The sequence below is a fragment of the Oxyura jamaicensis genome, chromosome 17 (assembly GCF_011077185.1).
Source record: "Oxyura jamaicensis isolate SHBP4307 breed ruddy duck chromosome 17, BPBGC_Ojam_1.0, whole genome shotgun sequence".
Classification (NCBI taxonomy): Eukaryota; Metazoa; Chordata; class Aves; order Anseriformes; family Anatidae; genus Oxyura; species Oxyura jamaicensis.
The window spans coordinates 9,649,164-9,670,383 of record NC_048909.1 but is presented as its reverse complement, the minus strand read 5'-3'; the positions used below and the strand labels follow the sequence as shown (position 1 = coordinate 9,670,383).

General features: G+C 43.4%; 1 protein-coding gene across 1 annotated transcript in view; it reads left to right on the top strand.

The window, feature by feature from the left end:
* TTLL11 (tubulin tyrosine ligase like 11) overlaps positions 1–13,143 on the top strand; it is a 44,339-nt gene extending 31,196 nt beyond the window's left edge. Inside the window, exons 7-9 of the mRNA XM_035341949.1 lie at positions 1,060–1,317; positions 3,675–3,781; positions 8,463–13,143. Coding sequence (XP_035197840.1) covers positions 1,060–1,317; positions 3,675–3,781; positions 8,463–8,719 — 622 coding nt within the window. The 3' untranslated portion in view covers positions 8,720–13,143. The remainder of the gene's footprint in view (positions 1–1,059; positions 1,318–3,674; positions 3,782–8,462) is intronic.
* Positions 13,144–21,220: the final 8,077 nt, after the last annotated feature.

Sequence of the window (21,220 nt, the reverse complement as noted above, 5' to 3'; positions counted from 1 at the left end):
TTTTCATTATACCTCTCACTAGAAGTTAAAAGTGTTACTTAGAAGTATTCTAGACTGAAAGAAGACGCAGTCTGTCAATGGATTAATGCCTTTCAGGGAAATTTAGGAGAAAGGAGGCTAAAAATCCCGTGGGGATATTTGGTATGGATGACTGACTACGGGATGGCTGGAAGTAGGCTAAGGAAAGCTGCTGCCTCTTAGAATCAGATTTGGAAGGTACAGATTTGCCGTAGATTTGACTTGATAATTTTTACAGTACTGTGGGTGGATAATAACTATGTTGATTGTTATTCTCTGCTGGAACAGAACTTTATGAAGGACACCAAATGTGCTCAGGAGCACAAAAGATCAATGTAGTAAAAGCACTAATTTTTAAATATGTGGTGTGAATTATATTCTTGATGATGTGTACTTAGAAAAATGACAGGAAAGAAAATGAAAACCTGCGTGTACTTAGTGGGTGCCAAATAATTACCACCAGCTATCAGACTTTCTGAGCTTATGACAATAGCAATCTTTAACTTTATTTAGGTGTGTCAAAAGCAGAAAAAATGTAAAAATGTCATGCTGAATAAACGTGATATTCATTTCTTAATCTTTGTCTCAACCAGCTTTATTTAGAGAATTTGGCAACAACAATGAAGATGAAATAATATATTTTGACAGTATTCACAGAGGATTTGTAGAAAAAATAATGGAATTGCCCAGAAATTGTCTTCTGACGTGTGCCTGTATGCGTTTATGTGAACTGTATCACTTCTGTATATACGGATAGAATTTCTTCTTTGCAAACATATCTTTGTGTTCTTTTTGTTCCTCACTTATCAGGGAACATAGGAGCTTCTAATCCTTATTGGAAAATAAGTTTAAAAACAGCATTAGATTATTATAGTCTAAGCATCTCCCATGAAATGCTCCATGAAATTTCACGAAACTCACTTTTTAACCTATATTAGTTTGATGCTGGTAGTAACAAAAAATAAATAAATGCAGAAAGGCATCTATTGAATCTTACAAGAGTAAGGTTAACATAAGGTACAATTATTTTATGTGTTACAGATCTCAGACTTCAGAGCATGTGTCAGAAACAAAAGATGAGCTACTGGATGCAGGACCAGCAGAGGGACTGGAATATGATACCAGCAAAACCAGGGAGGCAGGCCTGCCTTCCCTTTGTCTCAAGCAGGTGTTTCCAAAGTATGCTAAGCAGTTTAATTATCTGCGACTTGTGGACAAAGTGGCTGCATTGTTTATCCGATTCCTTGGTGTAAAAGGGACAACAAAGTTGGGGCCAACAGGTTTCCGAACGTTTATAAGGTTAGTAATATGTCTTCTTTAGGAATGGAATGAGGAGTAGCACAGAAGTTAGAAACTTGAAGCCCTACTGGGTAGCAGTACTTTAGCTGTGCTTATTTTAAGTTTTGTTGGATAAAAATAGGCCTTAACAGCTTTACACTTTTAGGTGGTAGATTTAGTAATACCTTTTAAAGGAACTTTGCCCCTTAAGTTCCATTGAAACATTGCATATTAAAAATAATAATATAAAATCCTATACATGCTTCCAAATTCCCCAAATGCCTGACCTATGATTGTGTCTAGTAGAAACGTGTGTCTTTGTTCGACAGCATATCAGTGGTACTTTGAGAGATACTATTTGCAGTCCTTGTCAGCATGTCATGCTTCTAGTAAACCTCAGGAATACGATTGTGAAAAACTGACAATTGAAATTGGGTCACTTGAGATCTGATTTTGCTAGTTGTGGGGCCACAGCTCTCTGCCCTGGGCCAAAGTAAAGGATTTCCAAATGCCAGTGCAATGCATTGCACACTAAGTATTTACATTATGAAATTGCAACTTGCAATTTGTTTTTTTACACATACGTTTTATTTTTTTCATTATGGATGGATCTGTTCTTGTCATGGTACAAATACCTCATGTTCTGTCTTTCATTGACAGTGACAAAATAAATACGCAGCAGATGTAGTCTTAAAATATAAATTCTGTTTCTATGCAGATGCATTTAGTATTCAGGAATGAATATAAACAATTTGATTTATACAAATTACAGATATATAGAGAAATACTGAAGGCATCTGCTGTATCCACAGACGAGTACAGGATGTTTTCCAGTTCTGTATTTTCTATTGTTTAGTCCAGCCTTAACTTGGCACTTGTCAGATGAACACAGTATAAATGCCAACATTTTCTTTTAATAATGTTATAATAAATTGTCATATCTTAATGAATACTCTTTGCAGTTTCTTTGTGCATGTTAACTTAAACTTTTTAATATTAGCAAATATTTTTCTTTATTTTCCCCCAGAGGATCTACGTCAATTGTCTGGCCTCTTTCTGAAATGCTGTCTTTACTATGCCTTTCAGAAAGAAGATTGTTTCTGAGATGTGTTCTGTCTCACTTTTCAAGAATTAAATGTCACACAATTGTGATTTGTGTGTATGTGTAAATGTGTGGGCAAGTGGTTGCAAAGATTATCTGCTCAAATTTTTGCTAAACAAAATCTGGGGGGGGGGGGGGGGGGCGAGTGATTTCTTCATTCAAAAAAACACACCAAAACCTTAGAGAAATATGTAACGTGGCTCTAAGATTTTTTAAAAATTACTTTTATTTTTGGACTATCTAGGCCACATCTGAGCTCTCCTCTGTTTTAAATAAGCTCTGCTCAGGCTACTAAAAATTAGGATTCTTTTAAATTATCCTCTTTTTCTTTGTTATTTTCCTGGCTAGAACTTTTGGCCAGCTCTTTGGCATGTGCACTGGTTCCAGCCAGGCTGCCAGACATCTGGAAATCCTGGACAGATGGCTAATTCTCATCTACTGATCAACACTATATTGTGGGCTTAGACCACACAAGTCAGATCTCCCACATGTGCTTATCACCAAATGCTTAAGATGCATCCAGAGATGCTGCTGTTCTCCATGCAGTGCTCAGTAACGCATATGGTAAATCTGTTCAGTGTTCAGACAGGAAGAAGTGATTCTGTGCCTGAAAGCTTTCCTGCACCCCTTTCCAAACAAGATCAGTCATTCAAATAAGAGTGTTTCTCTGTGCAAACTCTGCTTTATGCAGATATGCTGTGCGGGTTTGTGTTGGGTTTTACCATGTACCAATTGACTCTGTTCTGCTATGGCCTCAGAAAGAGTAGTAGCAACAGCCTCAGAGAAAGCTGTGTATAACAGGTGGTCAAGTCATATTTCTTATTTAAATATTCAGAATTTTTTGCTTGCTTGTTGCAAAACCAAGATAGGCGAATTAATCTGTAATCTGACCTGCTGCCTTTTGTTGCTAGATATTGACGTGAGATTGAATGTGCAGATGGGATTTAGATGCGTGCCTCCAACTGGACCACTCATCCTGTCCAGAGCCGTTTCTTGGCAAAGATGGTACTGACATGATTTGAACAGACAGCAGGGCTAGTTGCATATGCGAGATGTTCTGCATATGAAAATCGCAGGGCCTTTACCATTTCAGATACATACACTTAATGTCAGTTTGGCATCTGATGTATGTCTTTTGTTAGACTAAATATGTTACGATAGGTGCATACACGTGACACAGGTAAACCTTTCTCCCCTTGTTCTCTCCATTGCTCTTGTGTAAGTTTTTCTACCTTGGAAGTAAACAGACTTCTTTTTTGTTGTTCATTTTTAACAGAAACTGCAAACTGAGTAACAGCAATTTTTCAATGGCTTCGGTAGATATCTTATACATTGATATCACGAGAAGGTGGAACAGCATGGGAATCGATCACAGAGAATCAGGTAACACTATTTTGTTTTTGAACATTCTGGAAGTTTTTTTTTTTGTAGTTTTTTTTAGCTCAAGCACACCCCAAACTACAGTAAAAAAAAAAAAAAAAAAGGAACAAGGCATGTAAATCTGAGGCATGTGCATGTACAACAAATTGTTCTATTTAGTTCTATGGCAGCTTACCTTCATCTATAGAATAGATCACTGTTGGTTTTCAGTTTATTTATTAGAACAAATCTTCTGCAAATCTTCTCCCTTTTTATGCTTGCAGTTTTGCATGCATAATTCTTGTTGCTGTTTGCAGAGGAGCATTTAAAAACACTCCTAGTGGAATCTCCAACATAATTACAGTGTAAGAAGATATGTCCGTATTAGAGTAGCTTACATGGTCTAGTAAAAAATCAAACAAAAAGCTGTGCAAGAGCTAGAAATAAATATGCTTAACTTCATTTTGATTTAATTCTGTTCTCCGAATGGGTTACTATGGGGACAAATAAAACTACCCTTATTACTTTCCAGAGAGTTTCCCTCTGCCCAACTGTACACTTTTTTTTTATAATTTGCATTGTCCTTGTGGTGGCTCAGGGAAGGACAGTAGGTTTCTGCACAAACTCCCACAGTGCTAAGCTATTAAATTGGCTCTTAGTAAGGAAGCACATTCTCCTACAAGCACCCCTTGTTGCAAATTGTGCTCCTGTTGGTTCTTACAGGAACGTTAGTCACTTAAGTCACTTTTAAGCATTTTTACATCCAATGTGGGTTGTAATGCTCAATGTAAGTGTACTCAGCATGGCTGAAAAGCTTCTGTAAGAAACTTACTCTAATGGGGATTCGCTTGTCCTTGGGCTTCCTCCTACTTTCAGTTGGTCAGAGGCACTTTCTGCAGGAAGTTCCAGGTTTGTACCACAGCGTGCCATTTGGAGTGTTCTTTCCATTGAGCAGCCTCAGGGGGAGACAATACAGATCAGTCATCTTTTTTTTTTTTTTAAAAAAAAAAAAAATGTTAGTCGAGAACAGTGGCTATGGGAAGCTGTTTGCTGAACTGTCTTCAGCTTACCTGCATCCACGGTAGAGTTCATCCCCTTTCACTTCTTAGGCTTATAAGACAGATTTTTCATAAATTCCTTTCAAAGGAAAACAAACTAATTGAAATGTCAGCGATTTCTTCTTTTGTGAGTTTGGCTCTTATCTTCTGCTCTCAGTAAAGGGCAGGCGTTCTTAGATGTAATTAGTTTCCCTTCGGTGAGAAATGGTTATAATAGCATTGGATCCACACTGATAACCCTTGGGCCCTAGAACTGACTTTGTACATGCAGATCAGTGAGATAAATTCTGATGTGAGTATTTGCACTGGTGAAGTTTAGAAAGTATTTCTCACAACAAAGACCTCTTCAAATCTAATTTTTGTAAATGTTTGAATATATAATTTTGTCCTAAGTGGTAGCATACCATTGCTGCTGCATTAAAGGACTTTGAAGTATTGAATGCTGGGGATGATACCAGGATGCCCCATTTCCTGTTACTTAATAAAAATTGCATCTCATGTTTGTTTTCCTGAGGTTACTAAAGCAAATTATTTGCTCAAGAGAATAGGTGGTTACTAAACATCAACAAAGGGTTTATTCTGCTCATTATCTTATGGACTTAGGTTTTTAAAGTAAACACAGATACTTCTGAAATAATACGAAGGTGTTAACATGGTAGGCAGCACTATGGCAGTAGAGCATTGCTTGAGGGGCCTAGATTTGCTGACATGTAAAAATCCTGTGTTCCCAGATCTTTGTTTCAAAAAGTCATAGTCTGCATTTCATTGTCTCTTCCTGTATTCTTAGGCTTAGCCTGGGAACCCAGCCTCTGCAGAATGTGGGAGGTTAATAACACTAATAGCGTGTTCAGTTCTTCATTCAGAAGATGAGACATTTTGGAAAGTTTCAGAATATCTATGTTCTTATTTTATGTTCAGCCTTATTAGTGAAAAGCAAAGTTTGCATTTCTTGATTAAATAATTAAGAATGAAGAGTGTTTCTCTGGCTAAAGAAACCACTTTTGCATAATGCATTTTTAAAAGCTTCATGAGCAACTGATCCATATATTCTAGATATAATTTTGTGAGGTGTTTGCAGTGAGTTTATTTGCAGTTATGAAGAAAACATTGAAAATGAATAAAATAAAGACAGACTCTTAAAATTTTCTAGAAAAACAGTCAACCTCACTTTAGTAGTGAGTTACTTCCCCACCTGCTTTGGTCACATTTTTAGATCTAAGGCAGTAATCTATCAAAATAGCAGAGTTTAATGATTATTTCCTTTGTATATTAATTGTGTATTTACACCATTAATATATAACTTAAGTCCTAAAATTGCTGTTACATTTCTATATGAAATGGAGTGTCTAAATTTGGCAACTCTTCAGTAGTTTTTGTAAAACATTGAATAATTTCAATTCCCTTCTCAACAACAATAAAAAAATTGTTAGTGACATGTCTTTTTTGAGCCGTTTACAGCAGGGAAACAACAGTTGAAGGCTTTATACTGCTGCTCATTGTGGCCATCAAGGTGGATTGTCAAGGTTGCATTTAAATAAGCTTGGGATAAAGAAATCTCAGTGCCGCGGGTATAAACTAGCATGCTGATCACAGAGCTGCAAGCTGGCATCTTCTGAGAAACTGGTTCAGAATAGATTTTTATATAAGAAGTTGAACTTGGACATCAATGCAATCCTGCATTTTTTAATGTTAAAGTAGCAGAAAAATCAGGTTTCCCAGCTGAGGCTGATTTCTTGTATTTGATATCAGTACTCCCTTGCATAAAATAGATCTGCAGTTCTCTCCTGCAGAAAGATCAATAATCGCAGCGATACATGTAGTTTCTGAGTGTGGGCAGGTATGACAGTAAAATTATTTCTGTGTAAATGTATTTGAATATTTAAACACGCTTCCAAAATGTTAATGAATTTTCTGTTTGTATGAAATAGGTAAGTATTATTTTGTCTTAGTTGAACATAGATATCCTATAATAATATCCTGTAGACTCTGTGGTTATGAAGTCAGATATGGCACAAGGAGAATAAGTAAAACAGACTGTGCAAGTGGATGGAGAAATAAATCCAGGCCTAAGATTAGCTGGGAGAAAATGGAGGTATAGTGCAGCAGGGTTGCTGTGGCTGTTTGTGTGTGGATTCCTCTCCTGCTTTAGGTAGGTTTGGGTCACCTTAGTTTCACCGATGTGGACAAGTTTCCAGGTGCAAGTAGTATCTAGTCAGGTTTTGAGAGAACTGAGCATTTGCATTCAGTATTTCAGTGTGGGAGTAAGTCATTTATGTGGCTAGCTGATAGTTTCACTAGCAAGAACAAGGCTTTCTGAAGTTAACAGATTGGTTGAGTCTCAATGTTTTCTAGGTGTTAAAGCATGCACACTAAACAGGCAAAAACGCATTTCTGATGGCTTTGTGTTTGGCCCACTTCCAGCTGTGGCCAATACAAGAGCTGCTGCTGTTGCTGTAAAACAGCAGCTTCTAACTTTTCTCATTAAATGCTTCACATGAGTGTCACTTATGAGGGAGAAAGTGTGGATGTGACTAAAGGTGTTTTCCCTGTCTGCAGCTCACCGTGACTGATAAAATAATTTACTGAGCTGGCAGCTGCTGCTTTCAGATAACCCAGCAATTCAAGCTGTTCTACAGCCAAGGCTGTAAGCAATCCAGCTGCAGTCTTAGTCGAGAGAAATTATACTTCAGAATGTAATTGTAATATTTTGAAAAGGTACCTTTCCTGCAGCACCAATAAGCCAACATGAAGTTTAAAAAACAAAACAATACAACAACAACAAACATTTCAATATCTCATCCTAAAATAATCTTCTAAAATGTATGCTCAAACTGGGGGAGCCCGTTAAAACACAAAGCAACTGTAACTGTTCCTTGGTGCTTGCATTCTGCAAAACTGATTGTGGCCAGGCTTCTTAATTAAGAATTAAATTAGGTATTACTTCAAGGTTTTAAGTATAATAATTAGGGTTAATATGCAGCCCCTCTTTCGTTGCCTGTGGTAATTTGGTACTGGGTTGATGTGATCAAAGAACACCTGAAGAGCTCTGTACTGCAGTGTATGGCTTCTGCAGGGTACCTTTGTTTGTGAAGGGGCAGAGTAGAGTTTTATTAGAGCAGAGCAATTTTTTTTGGCACTGCACCACTTTCCCTTTGTACAATTGAACTGTTTTTTATTCAGTTGAAACAAAAATACTCTTGTAGAGGTCTAGGGTCTAAGGCTGATCATGGGTCAGCTTAATTACACATTCTGAACCCAGTTGTTGGTGTACCTGTTTGGGTCTGGATGCCAGGGTGCTGGTCAGGCTGATGTTTATAAAAACTGCAGTAGCCTCCGTGGTAAGGAGTATCCCTTGTCTGCAGCCCAGCCTGGGCATATGCTGTACTGAAACACAAAATGAGCTCAAGTGAGTTACATGCAATCAAAACTTTGTCTTTTGTCTTTTTTTTTTTTTTTTTTCTCTCCTAATGAGCATTGTATATGGCTGCTTTTTAAATCAAATGATGTTAACTAGCACAAGCGCATGTGTTCACACATGGCACGTACACATTTGGTCTTGGTAGCAAAGAAATAAGATTTATGTTTTAAGAATGCAGTTTGCTGGAGAACACTGTTATGAACCTCCTTTAAACTCCTTTTCCTTGCAGGAATGTGTTTGCAAGCCTTTGTGGAAGCTTTCTTCTGCCTGGCTCAGAAAAAATACAAGTCGCTTCCTCTTCATGAGCAAGTGGCATCATTGATTGACTTCTGTGAGTATCATCTGGCTGCCCTGGATGAAAAGCGCCTGGTGTGTGGACGAGGGATTCTGGAGCGCCGAAGTGCAGTAGCTACTTGTCAGACTGAAGGACTTCAACTTACAGTAGCTGCACATAACACCCCTCCTAAAGCACAGAGCCACAGCTAGTAAATTTGCAGATAATCGAAATCATCGCTATTAGCAGTGTTATTTCACCAGGGTGGAGCAGGGAGAGACTGAGGGAACTGAGAATTAATCTCCAGGTATGTACATACTGCAGCAGGTGGAAAAGACTATTGAATTCCTTCATCCGATGGTCACAATTTGTTTATTACAGCTGCTTCTTTTTTATTTATGCTCTTCAAAAGGTCAACTGCAAGGTCCCATTCTCAAATAATGATCCTCCTTCACAATGGCTTTTTTTTTTTTTAACGTCTCCATTGAACCTGCAGTACACCTCAGTGACAAATTGTGCTTTTATTCAGCGTGTGAAGACAAGGAACAGAAATGCAGTGGGATGATAACCACCACCATGGGATTGGTTGAACTGAGAGGCATACTCATGCCAAAGGAATTACACTATTTTGTATGCACTGAATGTATCATGAAAACCAAGTAAGAAGCTGCAGTTTCAAATAGCTCGTGTGCTTTGGAGAACTAAAACCTGGAATTGCATTTCTGGTCAGACATTAGGCTTTTGACCCTGAAACAGCAACTTGAACTGTACTTGTTGGTATCAGCACAGATGTGCTCGTTGTCTATGGCTATGTAGTTATGTTTTTTTAGTCGATCTTAAAAACACTGACAACATATTTTGGCTTCTATTTTGTACGTCTTTGCCATGACAAGTACTGTTAATTTTTTTAAAGAAAAACTAAAGATGTTTATCCTTTTGCTTCCACACAAAAAAATAAGATCACACTTATTCACAGGAGAAAAAAAAAAGTCAAATTTGGTTAATTAAGTGGTGCTTTTGTCTTCAGCACTGTCTAAGCACTGCTTCTGCAAAGAACCTTACGGTGTAAGGTGTAAAGAGGTCATCTAGGTTCCAATGAAACCAATCCTGTCACTGACTTTAGGTTAAACTAATTGCATTCTAGGTTTGCTTCTCTTATATACTTTTTGGGTGTTTGTTATCCTATTTGGAAATGCATTAACATCTGGAGCAGATATTTTTTTCTTTGCACATATCTTCATATTTTCCTTAAGTACAACTTTCTACAAATTAGATCTTTATTATTTAACAGGGTGTTTTGTCAAGAATGCTGGACTATACCACTGGAGCTCTTTTGGAGGAGTTCTACAGAATAGTCTTATTTTTCAAGAAATGAACTGTGAGTTCCATAATCACACTCTTCTTGGGGGTGGGGGGGGAGCAGAGACATGAGAATGGTTGTAAAGAACATGAGTAACTTGGAACTTCAGGGCTGCTCAGTCATTTTTTTTTATTGCCTCATATTTTATTACCATAATGTATCTCTACATAGCTTGGTTTTTCTCCTCTGTTCTGTTCTTTACTGTTAATAATCTTCTTGTGTTCTAGTGTTCATCATACTGTCAAAAACCTCAAAGTTGTAAGGCAGCACAATGCCTGGGCAGTTAGGCTTGGATTTGAGAAAATTACCTGATCTTGATGTCTAAATGTTCAAGTGGCTGGCATATCAGAAGTGTTATCTGGAATACGCGAAGTGTGTTGTCAATACAGAGAAAGTCCACACATTTAATGTCAGAGACTAAATGCACACACAATATTGAGTGACTTTTTACTCTAGGAAAAGTTTAGTATTTACTTTCTTGATTTTTAGGTTTAAGCAGCATGTGCTTTTCCCAAGTGGCAATCAGTAGCATGGCAATACAATGTGGAAGTCCACACGTTTAATGTCACGGACTAAATGCACACACAATATTGAGTGACTTTTTGTTCTAGGAAAAGTTTAGAATTTACTTTCTTGAGTTTTAGGTTTAAGCAGCATGCATTTTTCCCAAGTAGCATGGCAATAGAATGCAGAAGTCAAGCTGCGCCTGCAAGAAACTAATATCTAGCATGTGTTAATAACAGATGTGGGCGTAGCTTCTTCTCTTCTTCCTCTATAACAGAAATAAGAGTAATAGTAGACTATTTTTTTTCAGTGGCTAGACAGTTTGAAACTTTGTGTTGTATACAAGAGGGTGATTGTAGACTAATGCCACTGCCCTCTGCCTTGTTTAAGTTTCATAAAGATTATTGCAGTATGAAGATAAAATGCCAAACTCCAAGGGTCTGGCAGCTGTCAGAACAAATGAAGCTGAAAGGGTCATTTTTTTTTTTTCACACTTTCATTGTAATATATTTGAAGGCATTCACAAGTTGAAAAATGGTTACTTCTCATTTTGTGACATCTGACATTTGTCTTGCAATTGGCAGTGTGTTACTAGAAAATAGCTTACAGTTGCTCTCATCTTGTGATTGATGTCCTGTAAAGACAGAGTTATAGAAGACTAAGATTTGAAATGGTATAAATGCGAATACCTTTCTTTGGAGCTTTCTAGTAGTACAATCTATGCCCTAAAATATTGTGGGATTTTTTTTGCTATGATTTAAGTTACCCTCATATCAGTGAATTAAATTAACTATTGTATATAATGAACACTAGCAAGATCTCAATTTTGAGATCTTTATATTCCCTGGATCAAATACTGATTTTCATAAGCTGTGCATACACAGGCTGATGCAGTATACCCTATTTATTTCCACTTTCAAGTGTGAAGGGTCCCCTGTAGAATAGATAAAATATTCAATTATCTGCCTCTAGTAACCCAGTGTTCATATATTTATATAATTGGAAAATTGAATGCCGTATTATTCTCGGGGGTGGGAGGTGGGGGGTCTTGGAGTAAAATAGGAGTGTGCTTCAGAGACCTCACAACAAAGTCACACTTCCCTTCCCTTCTATCTAATGCAATTTCCTCGCAATATTATTCAGCATCCAAAGCAATTTCACATAGCTTTTAAGTTAGCAGTCTGCAAACACAAGAAAATGACCAGAGATGCAGAATTCAGAATATGAATGCTAATGCACTGATAATCTGTTAATCCTGAGATAGCTTTCCAGCAGAAGAAGCAATAATGAAAGGTATGCAAGTGTTGTTTTTTAATAGTACTTTTCTATATATTATTTTCAGAGAATAATATGCTCACAAACAGAATACTGAATGCTATATACAAACATTGCATACCAGTGAAATCTTTCTTGTTATCAGACGCAATGGGTCGGGTATTTTTCACTGGATATAAATCAAAATAAACCACCTAAACATCTAAAGCAGATTTGAGGCAAGTGTGTCCAGAATTTCAGTCCAGTCATTCCCCTTCCCTGCAGGCTTTTATCTAGCCTGAATGCGCCTGAATTCACTAGGTGACTCCTTGCTCAATGTAAATGAGTTGTTACTCTGCATGGAGCTGTTGTAGTCTAAGTTGCTTGAAATTTGTCTTCTGCCTAAACTTGATTTGGCTCTTGAAACAGAATCACTCTCTCTGCCTGGATCACTTTACTTGCCATGCAGTCCTAGATGCTTTCTTTCAAAACACAGTTGGAAAGGGAGATGTTGAGCTAATTATAATGTCAATGCTTGCTCAGGTGTGAGACCCAAGTCCACCTGCTTCAGAGTTTGTCTTCTCAGTGGGAGCTCTTCCCCCCCTGCTCTGCAGGTGACTCCCTTCTATCTGCTCTATGCCTCTGGTTGCATTAATCTTGTGTTCAGCCTATCATCAGGTGGTCAACAGCCTATCATCAGGTGGTCAAAGCACCCTTCTAAGAGATGGGGGATACAGTTTGGAAACCCATGTGATGACAAGCGATGTCCTCTCCCATCTGAGCCTAGCCTTGCATAGTTCTTTGGAAACGGGGTAGGTGCCTGCCCTCATACTGGGTGCGCCGGTCAGAGGGGGCTGGAGCCTCTGCAGAGATTTTGGGGGTGCGAAAAGGGCACTGCTCCGTGCTGTGGGATGTGGGAGTTCTCAGGGCAGTGTCACACTGAGGCTGTAGGTGTAGAGCCTCAGGAGGAGCAGCTGCCAGCTGGATCCTGCCTGGTCAGTGCCTTGACTGCTGCACCTACTTGTTATGGCATGAGCTATAAATTACTTGCAACATGCCCTTCATAGGGATGTGAAGCAGTGCCCTGACCAACTTTGTGCTTGCCTGCACTCGTAGCCTGTTAGGCTTTACAGAGGGAAAGAGCTTAATGACATCTCTGCTTCATGTTGCCAACCGAGTGACTTCTCATTCTGTGCTGACTTTTTTTGTGCAGTGTTTCCCTTGCACGCGATTGTTCCCGTGTATGAAACAGGAGCCTCAACACCTGCCACCATGTGGACTTCAGCGCTGGGCTGGCATTGCAAATCAGTCATTATGACAGCTCTCCGTTCCTCGCCAGCCCCGTGTCTGACCTTATTCTGATTTCTGTCTGATGGACAGTGACAATCTGCTTCTAAATATTACCTACTTCCCTCTTCATTTGTTTCCTTTTCCATCATGCTTTACTGTGGTTCCTCCTAATTCCAAAATTCTGTTTTTCAACTTGCCTAATAAAGTGATATGGTCAATTTGGCTGAATCCATTAGTTTAAATTTCTTTGCTGTACAATGTTTTCTGGAAGATGAGTGTCTTCATTTTGAAGGTGAATCTATCCTGCTTCATCTTTTTTGGGGTGTTATCTTGCATCAGCCTTTGAGTAGATGCATCAGTTGGAGCTTTTCTGTGTTGCTTGATCAGAAGATTGATCTCGCAGCTTTATTCAATTAGTGCCAGCCCTCAAGCCTCTCATCCCTCATTCTGCCATGGCAGTAGTGGTTGCCAGTGCATGGGCTTCCTTTCTTTGAGTTTCATAGATTAGAAATGTGTAATAAATTATTATTTTGCCAAATCAAGCCTTTGCAGCATCTCTATGTGGGTTCCCAGAGCATCCTGCTGCACAGCCAGGACCAGCAGCACCCTGAACTTGGGACATGGCTGTTCCTACACTGTGCTTCTCACTCTACGGGCTTATTTTTAATACTAATACAAAGAGCTGAAAATGGCTGTAAAGCTAAATGCACAGAATGCATCTTCTTTTCTCCCCAGTCTACGTGCTCTGAGGAAATGCTGACAGCCCCTGCCCCCTGAGGTGATTGCAGGAGGGGCCCCTCAGCACTGCCCGCACCTCGCCGGGCTCCCAGCGATGCCGTGGCCGTGCTGCCCGGGCCTGGTTCTGCTCCCCTCAGGGCCTCACGTGGGCCATGGCACCTGTGTGGTGGTTGCTGAGACATGCGGGTGGTACTTGTGCCTGTTTGTGATGCAGAAAATGATGTGTAAATAGAAAATGATGTGGTGGTGTTTGTGTCCAGGTGTGTGCTGGTGCCTGACGGGGACGGGTGCTGTGAGAGGCTAAGTACCTGCACCTGTGGGGTGGGGCCCACTGGGCTTCCAGCACCTTCCAGCCCAGCACTGCCCTGGGGGGCTTCCAGAACCTTCCTGCCCAGCACTGCCCGGCTGCAGTGGCCCTGACCAGAGGCAGCAGCGTGGCCTCCTGCCGGTGAGTGATGGCTGTTGGGGGGGCTGAAGGGAAGCTGAGGCTGGGGCTTGTGGGCAGTGGGGTGAGGGGGGCTGGGGGGGCACGGCTGCGTGGCCTCACCAGGACCTGCTGTGGAGGAGCAGCCCTGAGCGAGGCTCTGCCGTTGAGGGTGAGCCAGGGGTGCCGGGGGACTGAGGCTCACTGAAAGCAGCGGGCAGAGGCAGGGGGGCCTGCAGCACTTTGGTGCTGTGCTGGCTGCGGTCCTGCTCCTGCACAAATGGGGTTGCTGGGGGGGGGGGGCACACGCCGCTGGCATGCTCCTCTCTGCCTTTCGTTAGTTGCTTAAATCATTTAAACCATGGAAGAATCCCTCGGTCTTGTAAGTAGGTTGGAAGTACGAGGTTAAATGGTGCTCTAGCAGAGTAAAATACAGCATCCCTCGGTTTGTTAAGATTAATTTGTTAAGAGAAATTCCCCCGCAGCATTCTTCCGGGGAGCTTTTTGATAGTTCCTGTGTTGGCACCTGGTGACTGCACTCTGCCACAGCGCTGTGTGCTGGGGGTGCTCGACAAAAGTGGTTACCCCACAGACTCTGTGACTTTCAAACCATTCAAGCCCTTTCTGTTCAACTGCACCTACTGCGGGAGGACCTGGGGACCTGATGCTTTTGCAGGATTCACTTTAGATCTCATGGGGAATCTGTGGTGGAGCCAGGACCGGGGGCTGTTCCTGGTAACACATTCACTGCTTTCACAAGCCCTAATTATTAGGAGGACCCAGAGAGCTGTATTTTCCCAATGTTTGTGCAGCTTCTAAGCAGCTTAAGGTGGAAGTGGTGGGAGATTGTGAAGAAATTTGAAGGAACTTTGTCTTTCTGTGCTGATGGCATCAGAGCTGTGTGTGGCTTGTATCCCACTCTGCCATGGGCAGTTAGTTTTAACCAGTCAAAGGGCAGAGGTCGAGTCTTAGTAAACGTTTTCCACCTCTTGCTCTGTAGAGATGTTCTGAAGCATATATCCCTCAGGGGGCTAATTTGGGATCATGACTACTGAATAAAATGTCTATATTAGCACTATTTAATAATGTATATTTAATGCGTCAAGATCCATGAGAATAGCATCTATGAGCTGGTAGGTTTGTCATTGAATGAAGTAGGTCACTTTCATGACAATTGTTACTGTTTTTCGGCAATGAGAAAGAGACAGATTGCAGAAAGCCCCTTTGGTTTTGACACTCACCAGCTCCGTGAGCTTGTAGCGGTGCTGCCGTGCAGTTCATTAGTTTGAAACAGGGAGGCAAGGTTGAAGCAATTGGCACATCTGTTCTTTATTGTGCCCTTTTCCACCTCTGATGTCTGTCATGTGCAGAAGCTGATCGAAGCCTCATAAAGCACGGAGCTGCCTTGGTGTTGCATTAACGCTGCGGGACTCTGGAGGCTGTAGGCACGGCGTGGTGTCGCGAGCTGGTGTGCTGTCAGATGTGAATTCCTCAGCATCACGTGAAACCAGGGCTGTGTTTACAACTGGCTTTGCTAATATTGTTCAAGTTACTATTAAATGGACCCAGATTCAGTAGTGATTTATAAACTGCTAGGAAATGCATCAGTAGCAAGTCCTGGACAAATGATACTGAGAAAATCCGTGAGGGTGTAGAGGGGAAGAATCAGGGTTTCATTTGCTGTCCATACCAGCTGGGGTGGGAGTGCAGGAAGGAGAGCAGCATAGGCCCTGAGGCTTATTGCAAGTTGAAAGTGCCAGGGATCTTTAGTGGAACACAAACAGATTTTTAGAAAAGTAATTTTTTCTCCCCTCTGCTCACGTATTGCAGTCTGTTTAATCAAAGAGCTTCATTATTTTTCTTGAAACTCTCACAGCTTTTAACATCTGTGTTTTTCTTCTTTCTTTTTTCTTCCTACTCCCTCTTTGTTGTCATTATAAAGGAGGCGAGAAGAACTGAACTCCCTCACCTTCTCTCTCCTGATCCTGCTTATTTTTGGTGTTATCCAGAAATTAGATTATTGAACTCTTTGGCTTCATTGATGTTACCAGTTTGGAGAGCATTGCTTAGCAGTGGAGCAGAGGGTTATCTGAACTCAAACCTGCCCTGCAGGCCCCAGCCAAGTGGGGAATTGGGTGGTTGAGTTCCTCCTGCTTCTGTCTCCTCTGGCAGCACTTTGTTCAGCTTTAACTGCTGTAAAGCCCTCGCTAGCTTTCTGCACAGTGCGGCTCATCCAGGCTCTGTGCTGGACGCAGCAGCCCCAGCAGAGGAGGCTGGTTACTGAGCCCATTCCTCCACCAGGCATGGGCTGTTCATCCCGCAGGGCTGCAGTGTGCTTGCTGCCTGCTTGGGCAGGAGCAGGCTGCTGCGAGCACTGGCTGAGCGCTCGCTGTTCCCAGGTGATGACTCTATAGAGCTGCTGCCTGCTTTTGGAGGTGCTGACTGGCATGACTGCTTGTGTGCCTCTGCCTGAGAGCACTTGAGTGTGTTCAGTAGTTAGAAACCTGTCCTAAAAGCCATGAGTGCTCTCTTTGTGTCTGTGTCTCTAGCACTGTTCTGCTCAGTTACTGGTTTGTTACCTGTCTTGGCTTTCAGATGGGTTTTTGTATGGGAGAGGTGTATTGGGAAAATCAAGCTGTGGCTGGCAGGGGCAGGAGCTGGCCATCATACCAGCTCTGAGGTGGGTGCCTGCTGACCTGCTGCTCGGGAGTTCACCTTTCAATGTCTCTCTTGCAGCTTAGGAGGGGGCAGTGGGGAAATAAACATTTGTGTCTTGGTGAGGGTTGTGAAAGGCTGCTCTGCACAGAGAGAGTGCTGCCGTGGCTGGGTACGGGGCCGATGTGGTTCCTTCGTGTGTTGCAGAGGTCCTGTGTGGGTGAGGGTGGCGTCTGGGCTCCGAAGTCCTGCTGAAATCTCACGCTAGGTATCTCCAGCTGCCCCTTGTCTCTGCTCAGCTGGGCTGGACCAGTCTTGCTCTGCGCTCTGAGAACTACCGTTGTTTTTCAGTAGGAGTAAATAGATGAAAGCATTTATTTTTGTCTAACGTTTCCATGCATGCCATCTTTGGAGCGTTCTGCTCGCCTGGTTTGTTTCAGCAGGATGAAGGCCTGAGCCTCGTGCCAGCCCTGCCCCAGTTATATGTAGCAGAGCTCGTGCTTTTCTTTTACATCATTTCTGCCTTCCTTGCTCACTTCACCTTAAGCACACAGACACACAAAACAACCAAAAAAACCTCCACTACCCAAATAAATCCATCTGGTCCCTGTCTCAGCCTCATTTAACCTGCTATTGAAGAGATTGTATCACCTGGTATTCAGCTGAAACCTATTACCTTGCATGCCCAAGCATATCATATTGAATTACCTTCACCCATAGGCCTGCAGTGTTTGTTAATAGCTAATGGCATCTTTTAAGTTTGAGGTGATTTATTTGAACACACTTCTGTTTCGTAGTGCAGCAGGGGTTGTGTGTTTGTGTTTTAAACAGAGCTCAACGGGAGGATGCAGGTGGGCTCTGCAGAAAAGGTCAGGAGAAGCTAAACGCAGGCTTGCTTCTCACCTCCTGAGCGTAGCAGAGCTGGGCGCTGACCTTTCCCTGGGTTCCCACTCCTTGCACTATCCCCAGCAAAAGCAAGCATTAATAACTGGAGCAGCTTCATCTGCCTGCACGCAGCTGGGAGCTCCAGGAGAGCACTTGGTGTGCTCGCTGTGCTTGCCTGGCTGTCTTGGGGTGATCCCTCGGGTACCGGGAGCTCGAGGTCCACCCGTGCCTCCAGGGGTTTTGTGGGGAGGGAGCTGGTGTGCCATGGACCGGCCCTGCCTCCCCCAGCTGCAGTGCTTCACCTGTGCCTGAAGTGGGAGCGCTCTTAAACTCAATCCCCATCTCCCTGGTTTATAGCTTGTAGGCTGAGTTTAGCCTCGTGTTTGTCCTTTCCTCAGTCCAGGTCTCACTGTTCTCTCGTAGTTCAGAGAGATGAGGGAGGAGTATGGATTCAGGGTGGAAGAATGTTCCTGTAATAAATCAAAAGCAATCAACTTGGGATATCTGTTGTTCAGGTTTTATTCCTCAAAGATACGGCACAAAAATCAAATGGTTGAGGTTATTCAGTTATAGCTCACACCAGCAATGGAAAAATCTGATAATGTAAAGGGTCTGCATCAATATTATTTATGTAGAGTGGAATTGTGCTTGCTGTCAGGTAGGAAGCTGGAAATCTTACAGCTGTCCGAATCTTTGTGCCTCTTCCTTTTGCCTCCTTGTTTAATAACCAAATAGCCTCATCTATGCCTAAGATCAATAACGGAGCAAGGCACGTAATGACAAACTGGAGAACGTTTTCCCCTGGGTGAAGGGAGTGTGTCTCAACACTGAGCCTGTGAGCAGCTTTGATCCTAATAAAGCCCGGCAGAAGTAGCATGGCACATTAAATGAAAGCAGCGTGCAGCCTGCTCCTGCTGACCTCCCACTGCACCCACCTTGCTAGCTCGGTAACTTTAATCTTCTCTTTCTTGGCTAACATTGCTCCTGACAGGTATTTTGGGATAGTGCTGGGAGCTGGAGCTGGCTTCTGTTTGGGAGCCGGGGCGCTCCTCCACGGGCAGACCCTGCTTGGGGGCAGTGCGGGCTGCGCAGGGGCAGTGCTGGGATAGAGCCCGTGCTCTGCCTCCCAGCCCCAAAGCTGCTCAGTCTGCAGGTGGGGGTGTCCCACTGGTGCTCTGACTCCTTAATGCCTGTGAGAGGTGAGCAGGGGGTGCGTGTGCTTCTGCAGGCTGCTGGGGTGCTGGAAGGAGCCTCTCCTGGGAGGAGTCGTGGCAGGAGAGGCCCCTTTGCAGAAACTTGGGCAGGTCCTTAGGCTGCAAGGGTGGGTGATGGGGGGCTCACAGCAAGGGGCAGTTTGCTGCCGGGCAGCACTGCAGCCTTCCACCCCTGAGCAGGGCTGTCAGCAGCCCCAGGGCAGCTGCTTGTGTTCCTCTGGGGCACGAGTGTTTGCTTCTTCGCAGTGCTGTGTCCACGTGGCGCTGGGCTTGGGGCTGAGGGCATGGCCCGGCTCCAGCCAGGGCTCAGCTGCCGCCCAGCAGCGCCAGCCCTTCCTGGAGGGTGTGGAAGAGTGTGGGGAGTTGGTAGGCACGGATAAAATAAAGTTGTGAACAGCAAGACGAGCTGAAATAGCAACATCGATAGCAGTTCCCAGATAATGATCTAATTAGCACAAACAACAAGCTTCCACTAATGACTCCTGTTCTTCCAGCCCCTTCCTTTCTGCTCGCCTGTCCTTATTGACTCCTCTGGCAGCGGGCGGCTGAGCTCTCCCAGTCCCTGGGGCCGAGGCTCTGGGGGTTTGTTTGCTGCTGGCTTTGAATTGCTTCCCCAGAGGATGTTTGCTCTGGGGCTGGGGCTGGCTGCGTGGGATGGCTGCGTGCGGAGCAGGGAGGGAGGGAGATCAGCTCTCTGGCTTTTTTAGCATGCTAGAGGCCTTGGGAAAGTTGTGCTCCAGCTGCATGTCCTGTGTGAAAATGAGGATGATGACATTCATCCACTGCAGAGAGGTTGGGGCTGAGTGTTTGTGAAGGGCTTGGAAAACCACGAGTGAAGATGCTTGACAGGAGTGAAGACTGGAGATTAATAATCTCCGTGGCTGCCTCCCCTCAGCCTCCTCCGAGCAGAAGCTGTGCTGCTCGCGGGGCTGTGATGGGGAAAGAAGCTGCCTGGCACCACCAGCAGCCTGCAGCCTGCTCTGACATAGCTAAACACGGCACAAACCTGTACTGTGCAATTACTGGAGCATTATTAATGCTGATGAGTCTTGGGCTGAAATGACTCTCCAGATTTAAAAAGCTCAGGCAAACACATTTGGAATCCCCAGCCTCCCAGCCCTGTATTCCCCTTGTTGTTCTGGCTGCTGATTTGCAATTCAGAGCCTTGCTCCTCCCAGCCTTGCCCTTCCACTGAGCAGCGCTGGTGCTGGAACCTGCTGGGAGCGGCTGCAGCCACATGCCAGGAGCCTCGGATGCTGAAAGCTGTCAAGAGCACGGAGCTGTTCTGGGTATTTTCAGCTGAGACTTCAGCTCTGCTCTGATGAAGCCATAAGATAGACCACTGAAGAGGTTTTATTCAAATCAAGGTGTTACTGACTAATCCCTCTTTGGAGCAGTTGCTGAGATCCGTGCGCTTCTTCCTGGGAGTTCTCCACCTCTCTGTCAGCCTTCGCAGCCACCAAGGTTGAACTCAGAGGCACCAGAGCTCCCCAGCCTGGCTTGGGACCAGGCGAGGAGGCGCTGGGAGCAGAGATGGGGGCTGGAGGAGCTGGGGGTGGCTGACCTCGTGTGGGCCGTGCTGCAGTGCGGGCAGAGCAAGGCTCAGCCCCTGGGCTCGCTGCAGCAGAGGCTCTGGTGTGAGGACAAAAGGCTCAAACCTCCCTGAACCCCTGATGCTACCCAGGGTTTTAATGACTCCTCCAAGTTTTCTGCCACTTCTAGTGGGAGGCCAAGGGAAGGGCTTTGGGGGAGAGGGGTGGTGGGAAAGGCCTGCAGGAACCCTGAGCGTGGCCAGGCAGCCCCAGCCCTGCCCTGTGCCGCAGAGCCAGAGCCTGGGAATGACTGATCAGAGGTACTGGAGCGCTTATATAAAATATCTAAATAAATCTTTAATATTTCTAATTGCAAATGTACATAAATTGCACGGCCACATCATTTCTTTGAACACCAACAACTTTCTCTGTACATTATTACATAGTTTAAAAGGAGCTGAAGGAGATTCAGCAAACACTTCCACTTTGCATTTTTTTGTTTTTAAACATACAAAAAAAATTTTTCTTTATAAGAGGATATAAAACATAGCGACTGCTTATCAGGAACAAGTATCAGCTTAAGCAGATATACAGAGAGAGGTATATCTTAAGACACAGTGATGTATGATAAAGGAATATGTGGGCATGGAGACTGCACTTCGGGGTACTGGCAGCTGATGCAGAACCACGTGGAATTTACAGCAGTGTCACAGCTCAGGTCATCGGTGAAGGTCAATGCTCCAACATGACACCTTTATCAAAGCATGATTGGTTTTGAATGTCATGTAACACCCTCGATTGGATTTGGTTTGGATGCCTGTGAGCTGCATGTTAGCATGCGTCGGTCATCCCACCCC